This window comes from Solea solea, chromosome 12 (assembly GCF_958295425.1).
Source record: "Solea solea chromosome 12, fSolSol10.1, whole genome shotgun sequence".
Taxonomy (NCBI): Eukaryota; Metazoa; Chordata; class Actinopteri; order Pleuronectiformes; family Soleidae; genus Solea; species Solea solea.
In genome coordinates, this window is record NC_081145.1 from 6,531,045 (window position 1) to 6,553,861 (window position 22,817).

Consider the following 22,817-nt stretch of genomic DNA (forward strand, 5'->3'; position numbering starts at 1 on the left):
TCACAATGTTACTTAAAATATGTTTTAAACTGTTCAAATTTAACTACCAGATATTGAAAATTATTCTGGAAAAAATGGACAAAAGCACTTACTCACAGGACATTTTCTGACCCTTTTTATCGTGAAAATAAGCAAAAAAAAGGTGTTAAAAGGTTAACACACAGTTAGGAACCAGAGCTGGAACAGAGGAACATACAGCTATGGCAGAACATGGGAAACTGTTAGAAACTTAAAACGTCCTTACAGTTCTCGTTCTTGCTGTGCACAGCCAGCCATGCAACTTTGACTCATTTCAGTCATTCCCGCACACAAACCATTTTACATTTAATTTACACATGGTTAAAAAAAAAAAAGTATACAAATATATCACAACAGTAATTTTATCAAAATACTATGTGCAAAAATATCAATATCCATTGCATTGTAAAGACAAACAAACAAACTGCACAGTTTAACCCTTAGGACGACAGAACAAACATGAATGTCAGCTGAAAAACTTCATAGTGTTAGGAGTAATATGTTATATGTAGGTGTGATTAAAAAAACAAAAAAAAAACAAAGAAGGAAGTACCCACCTGAGAATAAAAATGTCACATTGTCATTCAGGTAAAATCTTGTGAGAGTAAATTCAACTGACAGGGAGTGGTTTTGATAATGTGTTTGCTTCAGGTTTAAAAATGAATGATCCTCCCTCAGCAGCCAGCAGGGTATGGAGCAAAGTAATACAGAGCCAGAAGGATGAGGTAGACAACCACCAGGGCTGTACCTGAGAAACATGAAACAAGAGAGGAGATTACACGTTTACCACTGTACTAGATAAACAGACAGCACTCCGTGAGAAAATGAGCAGCCGTAGAGAAGGTCACACACACACACACACACTTAAATAAGAACAATCCTAAATCTGTATCATCATCACTAAGTAAAACATAATCCTACATCTCCAGAAAACATCCTCTCAATCCATACTTTATAATTTGAGTTATGAAGCGTGACCAAGAACACGATTATGCTAACAATATAGAAGACATTAATATAAGTTTCCTGATTTTCACGTGGTCAAACTGCAGGGATTCTTAAAAGGTCCAGAGTAACAGTTAGATGTTTTATTGGTAGAAACTGGATATAATCACCATAAGTATGTTTTAAGAATGTTTTGCTTAGATTAAGCCTTTTATATGGACATTAGGAAGCTCATTATGCAAACACAGAAGAACGAAATTGCAGAGATCACGTGTTATTTTTGCATAGTGACAATAAAGCCTTTGAATCCTTATGATATATTATGTAGTAATATTTAAACAAAACATCTCAGGCATCTCAGTTATGACAAAAAAAACGGTAACCACAATGATTGTGATCAATATGGAAACCGTGTTTATTTATGATGATTATTTATTGGTAATAGTTCAACTAAAGTGTTATGTGGTGACTTAAATGTTGTGCTGGATTCTTGCTAATGCGCAGACACATGCAATGACCTCGGAAGTTTTGAGGTTAAGTCATTTTGAAACTCTGCTTTAGAGATAAATGTAAAGCTGACAGATCGGCAGCAACTTGGTTTATAAAATGACATCTCTGTAAAAAAAACAAAAAAAACAAGCTTAATCTCACCCTGAAAATAATCCGATTTCCCGTCCATGAAGATGTAGTTGACGACGATGACACTGAAGATACTGGCCCACAGGTGCAGGTCACTGAATAACAGCACAAACCCCACATCCTGTGTAGCAGCAGAGATGGTGTTTTATCTCAGAGAATAACATTCATAGAAATTTATTTATAATAAACAGAAAATCAAGAGAAGGGCGTCTTACATAGAAAGCATTAAATAAGACCAGTATTGGAATCTGCAGCATGCAGACCTGCACAGCAATGCAGCTCCCCACCTCCAAACTGAAACAAGACACACACTGGTTAGATCCAGGTGGGAACGTTTCAGTTTTTTTTAAGTTTTAATTATGCATAATTCACCTTAGACTGATGTTGTTTTGGAGAGCAAACTGGATCCCATTCACAATCTCAGGGATCTCAGGAACCATAGCAAGAACTGTCACCCCAATGAAGTACTAGAGAAAAAGAGACAGATAAATGTTAGCAGTGTGTAACATTTAACAGGGATTCTTGGCAGAAAGTGACTAAACAAACACAAACATATGTTTATAGAAGTGTATGATTGCTTTAAAATAAAAAAAAGACTAAGATTATGCCTTTTATATGTAAATGGTCTGTATTTATACACTTTGAACCTTAGACTGGTCACAATAAAAGGCCACTTTATAATGTGCAGTTATTTAATGTAACATAACATTGCCAGGTACTAGGTAGTATAGCTAATGGAAAAGCAGCATTACTATGAGTGTAAACTGACAAACAAGGAGGAGCAGAGTGGAGAGATCTTCAGAACTTAGGGCAGCTGGGTTTTGTTTCCAGTAGCCTGTAGCTAATCGACCCCTGAGGACACTATAACCTGGATGACTGAGAACACCCACATCAAGAGAGGAGTTTACATCCTTTATGGTATAAAAAGGTCACTGTAGTTCCTTGACACACATAGAGGAGGAGGGAGTGAGTGGAAAACTGCACTCTGCAGTCTCACCATTAGAGGTCACTGATTCTTACACACTGGACCTTTAAAAACAGACAGTGTACGCTCAGACGTGGCTGCATGTCCTCACCTGTGAGATGTTGGGCTGGTTCAGAATGGGCTGGATGTGCTCGGTGGCAAGATCAGCGCAGGCCGATGTGAGCACGGTGGCCATGATGAGGATGATCAGTGACCTCCACCGTGACCAGTGGACCACCGCTCCGTGCTGACCGCTCACTGTGCGCGCACACACACACACGCACGCACGCACGCACGCACGCACGCACGCACGCACGCACGCACGCACACACACACACACACACACACAGGTACAGCATGAACCTTCATCATTCACTGTATATGTGGCTGCGTCATTGACTGCGACCATGACAGTGACTCATACCCTGTCCTCCTCCAACATGGATGTTGTAAATGTGGGAGTGCGTCTTCAGTGTGAATATCAGGCCGATGATGTAGGCGACAGGCAGCAGGACACACACCGAGTACACCAGAGGCCTGACGACATGACAGAGGAGGAATACACAGCGACTCATATGCAGCTGACTCACTCCACTCACAGCACCATACAGTAGGTTCCTTTAACAGGTTTTAGCTGTTTAAATTTACTAAATGTACAGTACATTAGATCAGTGTTTCTCAATCTTTTTAAAGATGACAAACCACAACTATCCCAATTTTTTTTTAACAAAGACTGAGACAGAGACTGATCATTTTTTAGTTTTGACCTGAGTGTTGATATCAAGACATACCTGGCTTTTAATTTAATTCCTATCCTTCCATTTCTAGCACATAATGATTTTCTACATGTATCGTTTGATGTTAATGCAGCTGTGAACAGGGACTGTGTAGAAAACAGAGACAGAGACAAGCAAATGAGGACACTGTGGTGAACTCTCCAAATTCAAATATCCTTAAACACACGAGGAGTTTTCTTAGAGCCTTTGTTTTCACAGTGTTGTCACGTGAATAAAGACAGGAAATAGAGTTAGTCGAGTGTGTCACATTCAGGTGAAACTGTTTTCATTTAGCAGAAATGGAAGGTGATATTTCCTCACCATGGCACGGTTAAGTTGCGTTTCCACTAGCATAGTACCTTAGTACCTGCTCTGGCGAGGTTCAAAGCGAGCTGAGGCGATACTACGCGTGACGTCGCCAGACTGCCGGCCACTGATTAGTCACAGGAAGAGACGTCGGACACAGAAATCAAGCTGAACAGTGCCGAACTGTAGATCAGTTAAAAAGACTTAAAAATCCTAAAAAACGTGGGTTAATCTCCAACAATTACCAGGGAAATGTCTAAAATCTCAATATTTAACAGAGGAGTCTGGTGTGTTTAGGGACGGCACCCACAATAATATCAGGAGCTCTGTCAGCTCTAAAGAGGCGGCCATTTTGGACCATGTTTTTACGGCAGCCCACAACGGACAAACTAAACACCTTCAGTTAGCATCACAACTCAAAAGATAACACACCTGGAAGAGAAGGGCGAATATTTAACTTATCCAATAAATGTTACATTTCACACACTTGTAGTGAGTAAGTAAGTATCTTACTGAACATGGTTGTGGAACAGTGTACCGTTGTTCTGTTGAATGAAAAGAGAAAGTCACATTGAACCTGGTGCAGTCAGTGCATGTGCGTTTGAATGAGCAGCTCCTGGTTACCGACACTGACCAGATCATAGTGGCAGTTGTGGCAGACAAACTGTACGCTGCTCATGGCGTTTCCCGCCGTGTAGTTGGTGCAGGCGTCGCACACCAGGCTCCCATAAGCCTTGGAGAACAGTGTGGGGGCAAAGACACCTGCCAGACACAGTGCAGGGACACATGAGTTTGAGACATTGACAGTAAAGCGTTGATACAGTAAAGTTGTTTTTAGTCAGATACAGACCTATGTATGTCACGACCATAATCTTATTTTATTTGACATGTGAGCATGTGATTGCTCTGAAGTTTTAAAAAGTTGTACATTATGTGCACATGATTTATGAAGGGAACTGTTTTTGCACTCTTTAAAGTTTTAATTTATTTTATGAACAATGGTGGGACACACACCGTTTAAAAACGTGCAAACAAACGCTGGGATTAATCAATATGTTCTTCCCTAATTAATTCATACTCCTGCAACCAAAATTTGAACTTCCTCAGATTATATGTTCACACAAATGACCCTGCTGTCCTATAAAATGTAAACATGCACATGCATGCCTTTAATCCATAGCATATAAGCCATAGACTGTAAAAAATGTAATGTTTGTCCATTTTTTATATACAATATATGATATTACCACTTCATTCTTTAAATTCTTTAATGGACAATAATAATTGAATTTATAATGATTCAATAACACATAGATAGCAGTTCCCCATTCAGCAGCCAGGACAAATACTCACATCCACATTGCATTTAAGCTCTTAATCTGCTCACATCACAAACAGAAATGCTTACTACAAAGCCTTCATGAGAGCATTTTCAGTATAGAGTCAAACTGGATGAATACAACTCTCATAAAAGCCACAAAAACTTTACAACATAAAACCTCACAAGTATTTTCAGACCATTCAGTGCCATTGAAGAGGCAGATTGCAGATGAGCTCAGGAACTCAGGAACAAAGTGTTCCATGTATTCATCCAAAACATTTCTCTGGGCCAGTTTTTTCAAGATGCCACCTTCTCTAGCAGGCATTGTGACTTCTGCTGTCCCACAGAATTAAAAAACACACAAACCTGATTTGTCTATTAATAATGTTTTACATAAAAAAACTTCAATTAATATTAATGCAGTGACAAACTGAATAACCAATAAAACAAGATGGTGAGAACAAAATTGTGTTTATGGTGTTGTTTTATGGTTTTTTAAGGTGATTGGAGTAAGAATATTCCCACTCACAGATGAAATTGTAACATAAACAGCCAGTAGGTGGTGCTATAGTGTAGAGATGTTTGAAGCTGCTGCTTCTTTTGTCTTTAAAGGAAAAATGACAGCATGCTGCACTGGTCGATATCTGATCTGATGTGAGTAAGTTAGTTTCCTGAGGTTATTTCCATCAAAGCATACAGCTAGAAATGAAAATTAGTTTCCGTCTGTTCTGTCTTCATCGCGTTGTGCCTAATTTCTAAAAATGCAACAACAAGATTTTAGTCTGTTGATTTTTGGGGACTCACCTCCTACAGAAATGAAAAGCAAAGCGGAGCTCACTCCTGTCGAGCGACTGTTGAATCTTTGTTCACTGTGTCTCAGCCCACCGATGATCATGCAGATGCCCTGCACACGGACAAAGGAGTTCAAAATCACAACTTCTCGCAAATAAAACAAATTCTTTTTTCCATATTCCATATTCCTTTTCTTATTAAATATTTTAAGTACAACCCCTGCCTCAGAAAAGATATCAAGGTGTTGTAATGAATTGTTGGAGGCTGTGTAGGGCAAAATGTGGGAAACCATTACCATTTGTTCTGGGACTGCCCAAAAATTACAACACAATTGACGTTTTTCAGATCAATAATCCATTTGATGTTATATAGGTACAGAAACACAGATTATTAAAACCAAGGATGAGACAAATACTTAATGAAAATATTAGTTATTGCAGGGCAAAAAACCCTGACTAAGAATTGGCTATTAGAAGACTGGTTTAAAATGATTTACACAATGGAAAGTTTAACATTTTCTATGAAAATGAAAACAGACACATCTAAGAGGATGTGGTTAAGAGGGGTTGGGTACATTAACACACAGAGACCTGACTTGATCTGATGGACATTGTCATTACAAGTAGTAATCTCTTACAGAAACTGTGTATGTATAAGAAGTGTATCTTCAAAGATGAGTGAATATGTGTGACATTGTTTTGTCCAAATATTCAGTTTATTACTGAAGGTAAAATGAAAGGGACAGCTCTAGAAAAAAAGATTATTATTATTATTATTTAGATAAGACTTAATGCAAAGTTTTGAATCAATATTTTATTTATTTTGATATGCATGTATAAATGTGATGTGTATCTTATAAATGTCATTACTGAAATGTGAAAGAGCTCCCAAATAAATAAATAATAAAAAAAAGAAAGTACAAAGTACCCCAGGTTTCATAAAGTAGTGCAAGTAATAAGACTGGCCTCATCTTATGGGCACAGGAGAAAATAAATAAAAAGGTAACAAAACAAATGCACACACCTAAAAACAACATCCAGTAAACAAACAACAACAAAACAAAAAAAATCTCTATGGATGGATAACAGTATCAAACAGTAAAGTGCAAGTTATGTCCCATCGAGTATACGCTACTCATTTTCAAGGGTTACATAAATACAATTATTTTGTATTATATTATTAGTAGTAGCAGTGTGTGTGTGATTTGGGGGCATTAATATTAGTTTAATGATATTTTAAACCTACAGGTTGAAATCCGGCTTTTCAGGAAGTGGACTGATATGCAAGTCTAAACAAAAAAACATATTCACTCACAGTGGGTGAGGCACATATTTGAGGTCATTAATTACAGAAATTGACTCACAGGAATAAAGAGAATGCAGCCGAGCAGCGTGCCAGTCAGTGCAGCTTTCACCACCTCCTGCAGACACTTGTTAGATTCCTGGTGACTTCTGAGCAGAGCTGTGATGTAAAAGGTCAGCTCTGTGATGGAGCCGAAGGTAGCGTTCACCACTGCACCCACTGCAAAGTTACTCTGCGCTGAGATGCTGCCAATGCAAAAACAATCCACAGTCATTTGAATGAAATCGACAGTTACTCTGCTAAAGGTCCAGTGTGTGATATTTAGAAGGGTTTACGGGCTGAATACAATACAACTAGTATTATTACTATCTGTAATAGGATATTATCACTTTTGAAGAAGATGTACTTGGTTTTTCACTAGTGTCAAGGCCTTTTTTAAAAATGTTTTTAACCTGTTTTCTGTAAATGTGAGCTTTCACACTGATGTCCTGATGCAGTAATGTGTTAACGTTCACTTCATCTCTTCTTCAGTGTTGGCTGTCTAGTCATTTCTTTTCCTTTCCTTTTATTCAGTAGTCAGCATTTCAGCATGAATGTGCATCATGGCATCATGTAAGAATAGTGAGGGGGGTGTTGAAATTCACGGCCACATTCTTAGCAATTTCATGCCGTTATTTTGCGTCACAATTGATTGGTGGTGGTCCTTTAAAATCAGCCTGTGATATGCGATATGTTTGCAGACGCCGCCATGTTTCTACAGCAGCCCAAACAGACACATTTACTATGTAAATGAAGGAGAATAACATCCTTTCTGGTATGTGAAGGCCACCGTAGTTCCCTGGCGCTCTTGGTAAAAGGAGGAATGAGCGGAGGACTCTCCTTTTTTATTACAAATGGCGCTTTTACATTATACAGTGCTAGCACGACTCGGCTCTACTCTGGTTTTTTGCTTTTCCAGTAGTGATAGTATGTGATGTTGACAGACTGCCGGGCACCGACAGCTCAGACAGTATCGTCACAGGAAGAGTCGTGAGCACAACATCATCTGATACAAGAATCAAACAGAACAATGTTCAACTGTAGATCACTTAAAAAAAAGAAAATCCTGAAGACATGTCTTAATCTCTAAAATTTAGTAAGGAAATGTCTAAAATCTCAATATTTATTTAAAGAGTCTGATGTATATAGCGACAGCACTGTTCAGTCGTTTTTCAGTTCAGTGACTGTGTCAGATGGAGTCTGCACTCAGGCCATGCAGAAAGTACTGAACTAATCTTTTTTAATTAACTGATTGTAATGATTCAGTACACCCAAAACAACTGCTTTGTCCGTCGCTAGTGTGTGTGTTTGTGTCGTAATGGCAGTTTCGCACAGCCGTGCTATGACAACCCCGTCTATGTTGAGGAGGTACTTTAAAGTAATGGAAAATCTGGACGCTTCTGGTACTAAACCAAGAAGAGCCAAGTTGTGCTAGAACTGTAGTCTCAGCCATTAGATGTCATTATTCTTACACACTGGAGCTTTAGCATGTGGGAAATATTTTATCTAAGGAGACTTAACATGTGTGTAAAGTTAATGAAAACAGCTCACCTGGCAATGCCCATACCAATGTAATACGACAGAGGTATCATGGAGCCAAGTGCTATGGCGAACTTGACTGCAGAGCCGGCGTACTGGTTATCTTTGTCAATATATCCAATTACTATGGCAACTATGACCAAAGGGAGAAGGTCTGGCAGGGTGAGTCAAAGAAGAGAACATGTCTTCATGTGGAACACACACACACACAAACTCCAGGCTACACATTAAAAAAAGGATACTGACAGCAAACACGTTGATCCCATCAACAGTGTACTTGTAGTAGTACCAGTTCACAGCATGGTAACAGCACAGAAGTGCTCTGGTCTCATAGCTTTGATTCTACAGGTCGAGTAAAAACAAATTAATACGTAAAACAGGCTCATAAGAAACAAACCAACACTGATTCGTGTGGGGTTGGTGTATAGTTAGTGTGCTTTGGCTGATATGTGCCCATTCTCTCACTCGCCTTCCTCCGTAAGCAAGAGGAAACAGAAACATCCTCAGGAGGCAGGAGGAGAATGACCGTCATGGTCCGTGCATTCATCTTCGAAACTGGGATAGTGAAGATCAGGATCCAGGAGAAGAAGCAGGCCAGGGAATGGATGACCACCAGGGGAGGGTATCCCAACAGCAACCACACGTATGTGGAGATACGATGCTAAAAAAACAACAACATGCGTCAGATATCAGTGACTCAGTGTACAGCGGTGGTCATCATGTGTGTTCTTACCCAGATGGGAGTGATAGGACGTTGTTCTGGGATCTCCATCACCTCTGTGGGTGAAGGTAGCAGAACTGGGCAGTTTTCATCCACATTATCTATGTTGCATTCACAGTCTGGTGCTTGTTCACAGCATCTCCTCAACGTATTTCCAATCTGGAAACACACAACCAGGGCAATGTGTGCTTCATCACATTCATTCATTCATCTTCTACCACTTGTCTGGGTTCACGGATGGGGGAGGGGGGCTGAAGCCAATGCAAAATTCACTATCACATTCGAACCTATGGGCAAAGTCTCCACTTAAAGGTCCAGTTCATTCCCTGATAAAACGGTAGAAGATGTATGGATGGATGGATGGAGAACCCGAAAAACACATGGGGAGAACACAAGCAAGAACAAGAAGTCACAGCACTGTTTTTCGTACATGTATCATCATGAGAAACTGCTGCCAAGGGCTTGTGTTGTAACCTTGTTCTGTTGCTGCTTTCATGACCACAGGTTCTGCTTTCATGATGGATTAGGGCAGGACAATGAGGAAAGTACCTAATTTCACTTGGTAGAGAATGGCAGAAAAAAACACACACAACATCACAATCCCAACATTACCTCGTGGATTGTCTTGCCAAAAGGCCACATGAAGTAGCAGGACAACTTCCAGCAAAGTTTCCCTGAAGATAGAGAAAGAGACGAATGAGGGGAATCGCTGGTGTTCACTAACCTCACAGTAATCTCATGTTAGCTCACGTACCATATGGTACTCCAGTGACAGTGATGAACATAAGCAATCCCACCAGGAAATATGCCAGTGAGACCCACCAACCAAAGAGAAACACATACAGGACATTTCCACATGTGATTAGACGACCTAATTCCAGGGAGAAGAAAAAAAGAGAGAGAAATCCATGAGTGAAAGACTCATTAATTCTCCACGATCTTACATATAATTTACATACTAGATTCATTATTTTTTAACTCATGTAAACAGCAGCTGTTTGACAGTGTACTGATATACACATGGACATATAAAAACAAAAGGGAACAAAAACAAAGATAGCAGAGAGAGTCAAATAAATAAATAAATAAATACATTCATTTAAAAAGGAAAGTGTATCAAATAAATGTAAATTGGATTCCTCATTGATTTCCCATGTCAGGGCTCCACCATTAGATAAATATGTTTTTTTGGAGTCTCAAGGAGTTTGTCTGATATATTTCCTTTTTTTTCCTCAGTCCACATATTGTATGTATATTGCTGTTGCTGGCGATAATTGTAAAGGATACATAGTTTCATTGTTTTTACAACAATTGTCTCTTTCAGTGACAATAAAAGTGGATCTCATGTGAATTGCTGAGATCTGGTGACGTGGTGGCAGATCTTATGTGGCTCTCACTTGATTTTATGAGGATGAGATCAACAACAGAGTGCAGATCTGTGTGGTCTGGAAGAGGAAGAGTTAGTGATTGAGAAACATGTTCAGAAGTGAAAAAAAAAGGTGCACAGTAGGACCAGGTAGTTACTCAGTAACTATGTTACAATAAAAAAAAGGGGTCTTACACACTCACACACATAAGATTTTTACTGAAAGTGATGATGTTTCAGCCATCAGGCACATTGTAACAGTGACACTCATTTATAATGTGGGCCACTCCTACTCGACACATGTGCTGGCAATTACAATAATTAGCCTCCACCTGTTGGGAGGGAGCTAACAATCACGGGTTAATTTGACAGTTTAAACATACATAGAAACAGAATGTACCAATAAAAAAAAGATTTCTAATAGATGTGCAGACAAGGTTTTAATATCAGTACACACATACACCTTTTAAATTCACTTTTATGTCTCTGATAAATCTGACTATGTCCAGAAATATTTAAGATAACTATTCAAATAATCTCCTCCCAACAACTGCAGTAACTCTACTGAAACATACCGTAGATGTGTTGAACAAAATATTGATGAGCTTTTCAAAAATGCCATTTTAAAAAATAATAATAAAAAATAGCAAGAGACAAAATGTTTGAAACATTGTCATTAAGCAGGCAGATGAAGGAGGTGCCACAGTGGTTGTGGATAAATCTGACTAGGTCAGTCAATCCATCCATCCATCCATCTTACACAATAAAACCAAACCTGGTTGTGGTTTGATGATGTTCAGCTCAGAGTAGAGCTCTTTCACGACCTCTGACCGGCCTTCAAACGGACGCTCGGTCACGTGGCTCTTCCATTTCCGGAAACCAAACTGACACACAGGAACACACACGTTAAACATCAGTATATCATCGTAGCAGAACTCAAACCTCTGTGCATTAGAGGAGGAAAACTTGCTCCGGGCGTCTTCTTACCCTGTAGTTGTTGACCAGTTTGTTGGCCTCCACTTCGTTCTCTGCTCTGATGGTTCTTTTACTTTGAATCTCTTCCCACGTATCATCACATGCACTGTGGCCTGAACCTAAAACCACAGACAAGAAGACACAGAAACATACATAAACACAGGAAGAAAAAAAAAAAAAAATATATATATATATATATATATATATATATATATATACTGTATAAATAAGTTGGTGCTCCGTGCTCACATGCATGTGCAGGTATGCACTTTGTTGTGCAGAGTGCATGACATGTGGAGCAATGTGCAGGTGGAGAGCAGCTGTTTGTGGAGATGACCGGTTGACTTCGGTCATGGACGTGTTCATGGCTGTCGTCTGACTGGAGATCATGCTCCAGCAAAGGATCTGCAAGAAAGCACAAGACAACAAGGTTTTCACATGTTTATTGCCACATGTGTGTCCTGGAGGACAGCATCATAAAAGGACAAATAAAAACAAATAAAACAGACTGTGTGTTTGAAGTTTAAATATGATGTTAAAGATAATCTTATTATACAAGTTGGTCAAAATGTTAAATATAAGTCCAGTTAATATAGACTGTGTCATGGGGTCAGTTCCTGTCCTTTATTTTAAGTTCTCTGTTTTCCAGGTGGGCGGGGCAGAGCTTCTGAGCCACTCACCTGCAACTCATCTCGTTTACTTCTGCTATTTAAACACTAGTTTCTGGATCCACCGTCGCCAATGTGTCACATCTACTCTGTGTGGTAATGACTCTAATGCCGCCATAGTTTTGTTTTGTTTTTTTCCTTTGGCTTGATTTTGTTTGTTTTTGGAAATACATTTGTTTCTCCTTTTTCCAGAAACAATCTGGATCTCTGCTTATTTTGGATTCAGTCAGTTTATCATTTACAATCATCACAGACTGAATATTCAAATAAATGGATTACATTAGTAACATCTTATGGTATCTTTTATTTATTTTCATGATTTAGTGTTTCATGATTTAGTAATACAGACAGACATACATGCTTCATAATGGATACGGGGAGTAGTGGGAGTAATTATTTAATTAATTTGGTATAGTACAGACTGGATAATAAATATATTTTATTAAGATGTTGTGTGCATAAACCTGTGATGTGTATACATTTAGTGTAATTTAATTGTGTTTTGCAGTTGTCAAATGAGTCTTTGTCTTGAGAACAACCCCATTGTGCTCAGACTTGTTGCCACTCTGTGTCAGTTACATTACACACTGCGTCTTCAGTCTGCACTCTGGTCCTTTCCAAACCTGTAACGTCAGACAGCCTGAAATCCCAAAACCTCAAATCACACACACTGATTCAAGGATCAGTGCCACTCACACCCCCCTCATCATCTTGATGCTCAGCAGCAGAAACAAGCGTGACACTATTGGTATCACATGACACAAGAGTCTAAATCAATTAATCATTTTCAATTAACTGGGAAAACAGTTTTGTCCCATGTGCTTTATTAGCTGTAAATGCATTGCAGTGCAGGTAATAAATTAGTGATGGGAAATTATATGATATTATCACTCATCCTGATAAAAAGCACTAAGTTATAATAATAAGTCAACCGTGGTGAATTTATGTTATCATGATAATCGTGAATAGCGATAAACATAAGCAGGCAGATAAAGGAGGTGCCACAGTAGTTGTGGATAAATCTGACTAGGACAGTCAATCCATCCATCCATCCATCCATCTTATACAATAAAACCAAACCTGGTTGTGGTTTGATGACGTTTATGACAAAAATCCTGTCTAACCCACCAACATAGAGTCCTTGTGATTTATTTTTTAATGTGCCAAAGTGGGGAGATGCATCTTTCCTTGTGACCTATTATGATTAAATAAAGAAAAGAAAAGTATCCTCTCTGTGGTGTTTCTGACCACCGTAAGTGCAGACACTTATTCTCATTGCAATAATATCTTGACTCTCATTTCTTTATTATTTCAATAGAAAAAGGCAGTATAAATTTGTATGAACTAATTATAAGAATGTCTCCATATAGTCTTGAAACACACCTGCAACAACAACATGTGTCTTAACTTTCCCCCAAGGTTCCATTGTTTGTCTCTATGCCTGGTATCAACAGACTCTCACCTCTGTTTAACCAATCAGAGGGCAATTCCGTGCGATTAAAACCCAAACAGTGACTCCTTTACCCTGAACTACTGCACAGACAGCCTTGATGCTCTGTGCTGTTCGTTCCTGTTCTTGTGTCCTTAGTTCTACACTCACCATTGTTAAGATTTTGCCACAACAAACCTCAGAGGAATTTCTGTCTATCTTTGAACTGATGACTGTGTCTGACAGTCTGACAAAAGCTGCATCTGTTCTGCAGAGAAACCAATGGCATGACTGTAATTAAATAAAGGGTAAAAAAAAAAAAAAGGCAACAGTTGCTCATTTATTCAATCATTCTGCACCAGGGTTTGTCTCTACTGAGATAGAGCCTTGACAAATGTTAACTAACCACTGGCATCATGAGACAAGTGAGCGTGCTTCCCTTCTTACATCAGGTCACTGCATTAACTCTGGTCTTGTTTCATTTCCTCGTTTTGCCTCTGTGTTCACTTACATGGTATATAAGATGAAACGGAGCGGTGACGACTGCACACTCGTACGTGATTGTGCATCAACAGAGTCATTCAGTAATCAACTACTACGTTTGTTTAACACCATATAAATAAATGTGTGAATACTGTTGTCTGTTCATAAACTCTAGGATAGTTTGGCGTGATAAACATGATGTGCGGCACTTAAATGCACAAGATATCAAACATTCCCTGCTTTCTCCTTCTCCAGTGTGAGGATTTGTTGTATGACACTATAAATCAAACAGATTCCATGTTTAGATCCATTTTGTTCTCTGTTTGAGAGAACTGGTTGTCTTCCTTAACCTAAAGTTTGCTGCGCGTCACTGTACTAGTGCAGTTGTAGCTACCTCCCTTTCATCAGTCCTGATTTAAAACGCATCACTCTGAGTCACATGGAGCTGATCGAATTGTTTTACTGTTTTACTGTTTACTTTTGACTTAAGAGTTACAGACTACAGCTTTAAGCTCTGTACATGTTAAATGTTCATGTCACACCCATCACACGTTTGGTCCTGTAATATTGTTTGAAAGATGCTGCAAACCGGATCTCTACCCACAACAGTGTCTGTATGTTTATAATAGTGAAATGTGATACATTATACAACAGGGCAAAGCACAATTTTTTTTTCAATCTCTTTAAAAAATATATATGCAATAAAATAAGCACTTCAGCACCAGTTTAACATTTTGGTCCCTTAAGAACTTTAATGCATGGCCAATGTTTCTTGTTTGTACCACACATTCTATAGTGTTTGTAGTCTGTTTTTGTTAACTTCTGTCTTGTTTTCTTCTTGTGTGCGCATGTATTTTGTTGTTTTATCCCATACCTAGAGGGGCAAATTAGCCAATGGCTATAGTCTGGCATAGTTACATGTCGATGTTTCTAACTGTGCATTGTCCCTAATCTAAATATGCAAATGAACAACTATTGAAGGACAACTATTAAGAACAAAACTATTGATTAAATATCTAAATCTGTGACTAAAGGGCAGTGATTTTCATGCGTGTTTGTCAGATTAATATTAATGTTACTCTAATTTAATAGATAATTGTTTGCAGGTGCAACTTAGTAATGGATTGTTTTTAGTAGTAGAAGAAACTCTAAAAAGAGAAATGACATTGTACCTCATTAGGACCAGGCTTTGGTCTCCATTAGGACTACTGTTCCTGAAAACGTCAGTGTTTATACCAGAGAAGGAAACGGTAAACAAGCACACACACACACCAGTTTGCAAAGCTGTTCTTCTCCATTCATTTTAACACAAACTTAACAACAATTAAAATTTTAGCCCTAAACTTAACTAGTTCCTCAGAAATTAGGTTCTGCCTCATTATGACCAGGTTTTGGTCTCCATAAAGACTATTGGTCCTAACACGGTCAGTGTTTATGTCAGAAGTACTAGTCCTAAAGAGGTAACACACACATACACACAGGAACTACGTCGTAATGACCACAGAGTGACTGCACTATAGTATGTGACAGCGGTACAAACAAGTAGCTGAGCGTCTTGACTCTCGTCATTCATTGATTCATTCGCTGATATCACAGTGAAGAATATCAGATGCTGACACAACTGAGTTAAAATGGAGAGCGCCGTCACTGTGCTGGTAAACACTCCGTCGTCATCGCATGAATAAAGTTGTCACGCGAGTGTGGGTTTTAAATCACGAGCGTGGGCTCCTCACCTTGTGTGTGTTCCGCAGGTTTCCTCCTCCTGCTGCTGCTCGTGTCGCAGCTGTTCTGTGTGAACGGTAGAGACATGTCCGCCGCTGCGAGACCCTCACTGTCTCACTGACTCAGTAAATCAGCTCAGTCAGTCTGAGCCGAGGACGAGAGACGCACGAGACGCACTTAACGGAGGTAATCGTACCGCTTGGGATTGTGGGAAATGTAGGCCACTCTTCTTCAGCTCCATACGGAGAAAACCCGCCAGTTAGGTTCTGATGTATTCCACACTAATAAATCAGACCGGCTCTGACAAGATTTGGAAAAGATTTTAAACAGACTACAACCTCTCACTCTGTCACAACCCTTTAGTCGTTGTATAGTTGTATTGGTCATAGATTGCAAATAGGCTACTGTGGATAGACAATCATTTTTTTCTCTTAGATTCTGTGAGACTTCAAGATCCAGACAGAGAAACTGGTGGCAGCTCAGTGGTAGAGTGAGTTGTCTTTCAACTTGAATGTTGGATGGTGGATTCCCTAATCCAGTGGTTTAGGGAAATCCCCCCCAACCACCTTTGTTGGCATCTTCTGTCTTGAACCTGGGACCTAAAGTCCAAACTCAGTGCAGATGTTTCTGTACACTATTCCTAGCCACTTGGATATGACGTTCCATGCCCTAGACAGCCACTTACTTACATCCTGCTGTGATGTGCTGCACTGTCTTAGAGGCATATTTGCATATCCTGCACTGGGTATCCTGTCTGGTGTGGTAGACTCAGCCTCTATTTGTCTAGTGCTTAGGGTGTGTGCAGTCATGACTTTAGTTTAATTGGCAGAAAAAAAGATAATAACATAACATTTTCTTTATTTAGATAACTTTCAGTGGAAAAACTTTTAACATATTAATATAAGTGAGGGCAAAAATATACACTTTCTTGTTCAGTTCCGTTTTAATTAAATCTTAAATACAGCCTAAATATAGTTAATAAATAATAAACATAAGTTGATCATATGTTTTGTGTGATCCAAATCACCAGTGTGCCTTCTGTCAAATTCATGAAGTGTAGTAAAAAAAAAAAATGATGTAGTGGTGAGGAATGTGTTCTCACTTGAAGCCTGCAGTCATTGATGTATGTATCCAGTCAAGGTATTTTTTTTAACACAAACATACTAGATGGAAAAATGATTGTTGTTGCTAAAGGAATCATGCAGCCATATTTGCTTGTAGAGTAATTTGCTCCAACCTGTGGTCAAAAATAAGTATTACATGCATTTTTTCTCTCTCAAACATTCTGGTTTTTAGTTCAGGTAGTTTAGTTTAGGGCTTGTCTGCAAATTGGTGGCAATATTTTTGTGTGTTTTTAAAGTAACTATTTTATACTTATTTTCCTCCAAAAGCACAAGCATATGTCAGATGAGATATGACACATGAGTTATTACAAATATAAAAGAGGAAGCAAATAAACTGTAGTCAAAAAAAGTGACTGTTTCTTACATTGAGTCAGTTTGCCTTTAACCAGAGAAACTAGATGATCTAGAAATAGATCTGTATAAAAAGAAAGTAGACTGAAATTATTTATTTATTCATTACTCTTCACAAAGTTTAGGCCATGCGCGCTGATATCCACTTTCTCAAAACAGCTATAGTATAAAACGTAGTTCCAAATTCCAAGCAATGTATGAACTGCACTCCTGTGGATGGTCATCATGGTCCTATTGGTATTACATGAAACCTTGACTATTATGTGATTATGTGTATAGAAAAACTCCTGCAATGAGATTGTACACCAGCAAAATAAACATGCGATGACAAATAAAGTTCAAGGTCACATAGACCTTTTCAAAGATCTATGTGACCTAAATGTTGGACTGGCAAATAAATACTTTAATGTCAAACTGTTATCCACCCCAGTTACAACACATTTTATCCTGTTGTCTCCACTTAGAAGGTACAAAGCCATTTTGTCTAAAACGTTATTGCCACTTTTGTAAGACTAAATGTTGGCTGAACTAGAAAACATAAGAAATATAGAAACTTAACTTAACTCACCTGAAGACTGCCACTGAGGCCCCTAAATAAGACAATATGTTTTATGATGTCTTGTCAAAAAGATTTTGAAAAAGAAAATGAAACAATTAATTATTGTTTTTTTCTTTACTGAATGAATATTCCACTGGACCTGACTTTCCAAAGATGGGTTAAGAAATGTCTAGAAAAACTAAAAATAAACTTCACTGAAAACTAAAATAATCAAAGAAAAAGAAAAGTTTATTGGCAGTTTTACAGGGAAACAAACCAGCAATACAAAGTATCCCATTAGCAATATCAACATTATACAGTGGAGAAAGATACATTCATTGCCTACCACTTGACCCTCCACAAGACGGTGCAAGAGTAAATCCCAGTGGGGAGTACCTGGACTGGAGAACATGCAAACTCCACACAATAATTAAATAAATAGAATAATTCTGGAAGAAATTAATGTCATTCTATTATAAGAGGATGGATTCACATGGATTCCAAATTTCCTCAACATGCATCATTATTTTATTTTTACTTATTATTTTAGAATACGAAATAAAGGGCCTACATCTGATCTCTCACTGTCAACTGTCTCTACAAACAAGCAAATGTTTTTTAACAAACTCTTTCCAGATACAGTGTTAACGTACTGATTGACTGAAGACTCTGGCAAACTTTGTGACATATTTGAAGAAAACATTTTTTTTTCCCCAGGGTGAACATTTGGCAACAAATAAATCCAGAGGCCATAGAGACCTGCAACAAGGTTTTTGTGACCCAAATGTTGGATTTGTCAATGTCAAACACACCTCATCACCTTGTACCATACATGGGCTATTGTGAAGTTGCCCAAAGGTTGGGTGGTTACTCAAAGATTACACAATGCATTGTGACACATTGAGATAGAGATAGAAAGATGGGAAGCTGTGATTGGTGGTGGTTTGGTTGTGGAGGTGGGGTTTTAAAAGTCAAGTCTAATCACCTATAAATGTGGTAGCAGACATAAGTGGTGCACTTGGGAACAAACAGCTGTGAGAACATGGGAGAGCCATTGAGTGCCACCTCTTTGGTGGTACTAGTATTGCTAAGCTGCCTAGCTACAAGAAATGTGGAGGCTCAGGGTGCCACGTGGATGAAGCCTGCATCAAAGGGTGCTCAACCTTCTCAGGTAACACAGGGCAGTACTTTTCCACAGCCAGGACAGCCTACATATCCTGGACAGCAAGGGATCAACCCAGTGCCACAGCCAGGACAGCCTACATATCCTGGACAGCAAGGGATCATCCCAGTGCCACAGCCAGGACAGCCTACATATCCTAAACCAGTGCCACAGCCAGGACAGCCTACATATCCTAAACCAGTGCCACAGCCAGGACAGCCTACATATCCTGGACAGCAAGGGATCATCCCAGTGCCACAGCCAGGACAGCCTACATATCCTACATATCCTGGACAACCTAACATCAACCCAGCTCCGCAACCAAGACCCCCTACATATCCTACATATCCAGGACAACCTGACATCAAACCAGTTCCGCAACCAAGACCCCCTACATATCCTACATATCCAGGACAACCTGACATCAAACCAGCTCCGCAACCAAGACCCCCTACATATCCTACATATCCAGGACAACCTAACATCAAACCAGCTCCGCAACCAAGACCCCCTACATATCCTACATATCCAGGACAACCTAACATCAAACCAGCTCCGCAACCAAGACCCCCTACATATCCTGGACAACCTAACATCAAACCAGCTCCGCAACCAAGACCCCCTACATATCCTACATATCCTGGACAACCTAACATCAAACCAGCTCCGCAACAAAGACCCTCTACATATCCTGGACAACCTAACATCAAACCACCTACGCAACAAAGACCCTCTACATATCCTGGACAAACTAATATCAAACCACCTACGCAACAAAGACCCTCTACATATCCTGGACAAACTAATATCCAATCACCTACGCAACAAAGACCCTCACAAGTTTACTATGACCAGTCTCGACAGGAGCCACAGATCTCTCCACCACTGAATCAAGAATACCAACCTCGCCCAGTGTTGCCAAAGGACCCTAATGACTTGAGTTGTGAGGTGGACCCCAATGTGAGGATCCCATGTGGAAGTCCTCAAATCTCTGCTGCTGAATGTGAAGACATAAACTGTTGCTTTGATGGCCAACAGTGCTTCTTCGGAAAGGCTGGTGAGTTTTTTAGACGGCTTTTGTTCTGATCAAAGAGAAGGAAATTAACTTTTATTCTAGTTGTTGACTGATTAAAGGGGTGGTTTTGGGAGAATAATATTACACAAAAATCTATCAAGAACATATTCTACATATTAGTGTTTTTTTTTGTTTTCTTACTTAGACAATACAACTAACCACTCAACCTATTAATGTATGCTTTTGTGCCACCAGTGACCATCCAATGTACAAGGGATGCTCAGTTCATTGTTGTCGTGGCCAGAGATGCAACACTGCCCAACATTGACCTTGAGTCAATCTCAATGTTGGGGGGAGGTCAAGGCTGTACACACGTTGACTCTAATTCAGCCTTTGCCATCTACCAGTTTGCTGTTACTGGCTGTGGCTCTGTTGTTTCGGTAAGACCTTGTCTCTGTTTATTTTCCACAAAATTGTGTATATATCCATCCATCCATTTTCTACTGCTTTATCCTCAAAAAGAGGATCATGAGGGGTGCTGCACCATCTCAGCTGACATACATGGGACAATAGGCGGTTAGACTGGCGACAGTTTGCCAGTCCATAACAGGGCCACATATAGAGAAAAACAACCATTCACTCTCACACTTATGGTCAATTTAGAGTGTCCAATGTACTTAATCCCCATATTGCATGTTTTTGGACTGTGGGAGGAAGCCAGAGAACCCAGAGAAAACCCATGCACACACGGGAGAACATGCAAACTCCATGCAGAAAGGCCCTTGTTGTCTATGTATATATATGTATATATATATATATATATATATATATATATATATATATATTTAGAAGATATTTTTAATGTGTGTGACTGTACTGTTTCAAGTATTTAACTGTGTATTGTAGGAGGAGCCTGGGACTATAGTCTACGAGAACCGTATGTCATCCTCATTTGAGACGTTAGTAGGGGGACGTGGAATAATTACCAGGGATAGCCAGTTTGAGTAGGTGATCTATTTTTTAGAACATTAAGTTGCAACAGAGTGTCTGACAAGATGTGTAATCCCTGTTTTTTGTTTGTCAGATTGACTTTCCAGTGTAGGTTTAGAGGCTCTTCTGTGGAAGTCTTGGTTGTGGAAGTATTACCATTACAAGAGCCTCCTTTACCTGTTGCTGCTTTTGGACCAATCAGCGTACAAATGAGGTTGGCTAACGGGCAGTGCTTAACAAAGGGTTGTAATGAAGGTAAACATGTCAGCCTGACATCATGTATGCATTTATGGACCATTTTCGAACATTGACTGTCATGCTAACTCATTTCGGTTCTCACAGTGGATGTAGCCTATAGCTCTTTCTATACGGATGCAGACTACCCTGTGACCAAAGTACTGAGGGACCCAGTGTATGTGGAGGTTCAGCTCCTTGAGAAGACAGATCCAAACCTAGTCTTGACTCTTGGTCACTGTTGGACAACCACAAGCCCCAACCCTCACAGCCTGCCCCAGTGGGACATTCTGATAGATGGGTAACAACAACTTACACTGTCCTTATTATGAAAACGTGGTGGATATTTGTGAATTATTTTAAAATTGGTCACAAGTGATAATGAAGTGGGAAACTCTCTCTATTCGGTTGCATTTAATAATCATTGCCTTAATATCATTTCCTCTTCATCCAGGTGTCCATACAGAGATGATCGCTACTTGTCCTCACTGGTTCCAGTCGGTGTCTCCTCTGGTCTGAACTTCCCAAGTCACTACAGGCGTTTCATTTTCAAAATGTTTACCTTTGTGGACACCAGCACACTAACGCCCATGAGGGAGCAGGTAAGGAATTTATCGACTGAGGAGAAAATTACTATCTACTATCTACCCATTACCCTGTTGACACTGTTGATTCTGTTCAGGTGTACATCCACTGTAGTACAACTGTGTGCAGTGCCGCTTCTGGCAGTTGTGAGCCATCATGCTTCGCGAAAAACAGGAAAAGTAAGCAACCAATTCATAATCTGCAGAATTCAGGACAAATATTACCATAAATCTGATGGTAATCGCATGTATGTGTGTTTGCAGGGAGAGACGTTGAAGCTACATACCAGGTGATGAATGAACCAAAGGTTGTGGTGTCTTCTGGACCTGTGCACATGTACGTCCCTGCAGAAACCAGCGAAGAATAAGGAGCATGAGCATTTGGCTGAGACCATTGAGTACAACATCTATAGCATTAACATGGTGCAGTTATCTGTGGTGGGGAATCCGACATAAATTGTGTGTATGCCAACACAGTATGCAACAGAAAGAATGAAATGCATCACCAAGGTCTTGTAGTCAAATTTGTATTAAAAAAATATTGGCTTTGATGTGCTGTAAATAATTTATTTTGGGTAAATGCACCATGTTTTTCATTAACTGTCAGTGACATCCTAAAAAAGAATGAACCACTAACAGTAATATTCAACTTATGATTTAAAAATAATGTTTTCTTTGAATGTTTGCTGAAACAAAAATCCACTGAACTCTGTTGATGTGAGTTTAGAATTGAGTTATTTTAAATGTAAAGCTGATAAAACACAACATTCTTGTCATCATACCACTACTGTGCCTGTGTCACCTTAGTCAGCAC

The 22,817-nt window shown here is 39.3% G+C and overlaps 2 protein-coding genes across 4 annotated transcripts; one reads left to right on the forward strand and one right to left on the reverse strand.

Annotated features, from left to right (window-relative positions):
• Nucleotides 1-92: 92 nt before the first annotated feature.
• Nucleotides 93-16,196, reverse strand: LOC131469437 (uncharacterized). 3 transcript variants are annotated; one of them, XM_058644354.1, is made up of 21 exons: nt 16,017-16,196; nt 11,953-12,108; nt 11,716-11,822; nt 11,504-11,612; nt 10,760-10,807; nt 10,117-10,233; nt 9,975-10,036; nt 9,375-9,521; nt 9,111-9,302; nt 8,884-8,983; nt 8,654-8,795; nt 7,125-7,308; nt 5,774-5,873; nt 4,283-4,410; nt 4,162-4,193; nt 2,991-3,103; nt 2,679-2,824; nt 1,975-2,069; nt 1,818-1,896; nt 1,615-1,723; nt 93-766 (listed from the first exon to the last, which is right to left on the reverse strand). In XM_058644354.1, the coding sequence occupies exons 1-21, from the start codon at nt 16,090-16,092 to the stop codon at nt 693-695; spliced, it is 2,316 nt and encodes a 771-aa protein (XP_058500337.1). In that variant the 5' UTR covers nt 16,093-16,196; the 3' UTR covers nt 93-692. The 3 variants fall into 3 exon arrangements, with proteins under 3 accessions (XP_058500337.1, XP_058500338.1, XP_058500339.1); XM_058644355.1 differs by lacking the exon at nt 10,760-10,807 and having other exon boundaries at nt 16,017-16,195; XM_058644356.1 differs by lacking the exons at nt 10,117-10,233; nt 10,760-10,807 and having other exon boundaries at nt 16,017-16,195.
• A 2,864-nt stretch (nt 16,197-19,060) lies between these two features.
• On the forward strand, nt 19,061-22,403 carry LOC131469966 (zona pellucida sperm-binding protein 1-like). Its single transcript, XM_058645447.1, has 8 exons — nt 19,061-20,237; nt 20,451-20,635; nt 21,102-21,199; nt 21,280-21,440; nt 21,528-21,720; nt 21,874-22,021; nt 22,102-22,183; nt 22,268-22,403. Exons 1-8 carry the CDS (start codon nt 19,061-19,063, stop codon nt 22,369-22,371), a joined length of 2,148 nt encoding a protein of 715 aa, XP_058501430.1. The 3' UTR covers nt 22,372-22,403.
• The last annotated feature ends 414 nt before the right edge of the window (nt 22,404-22,817 follow it).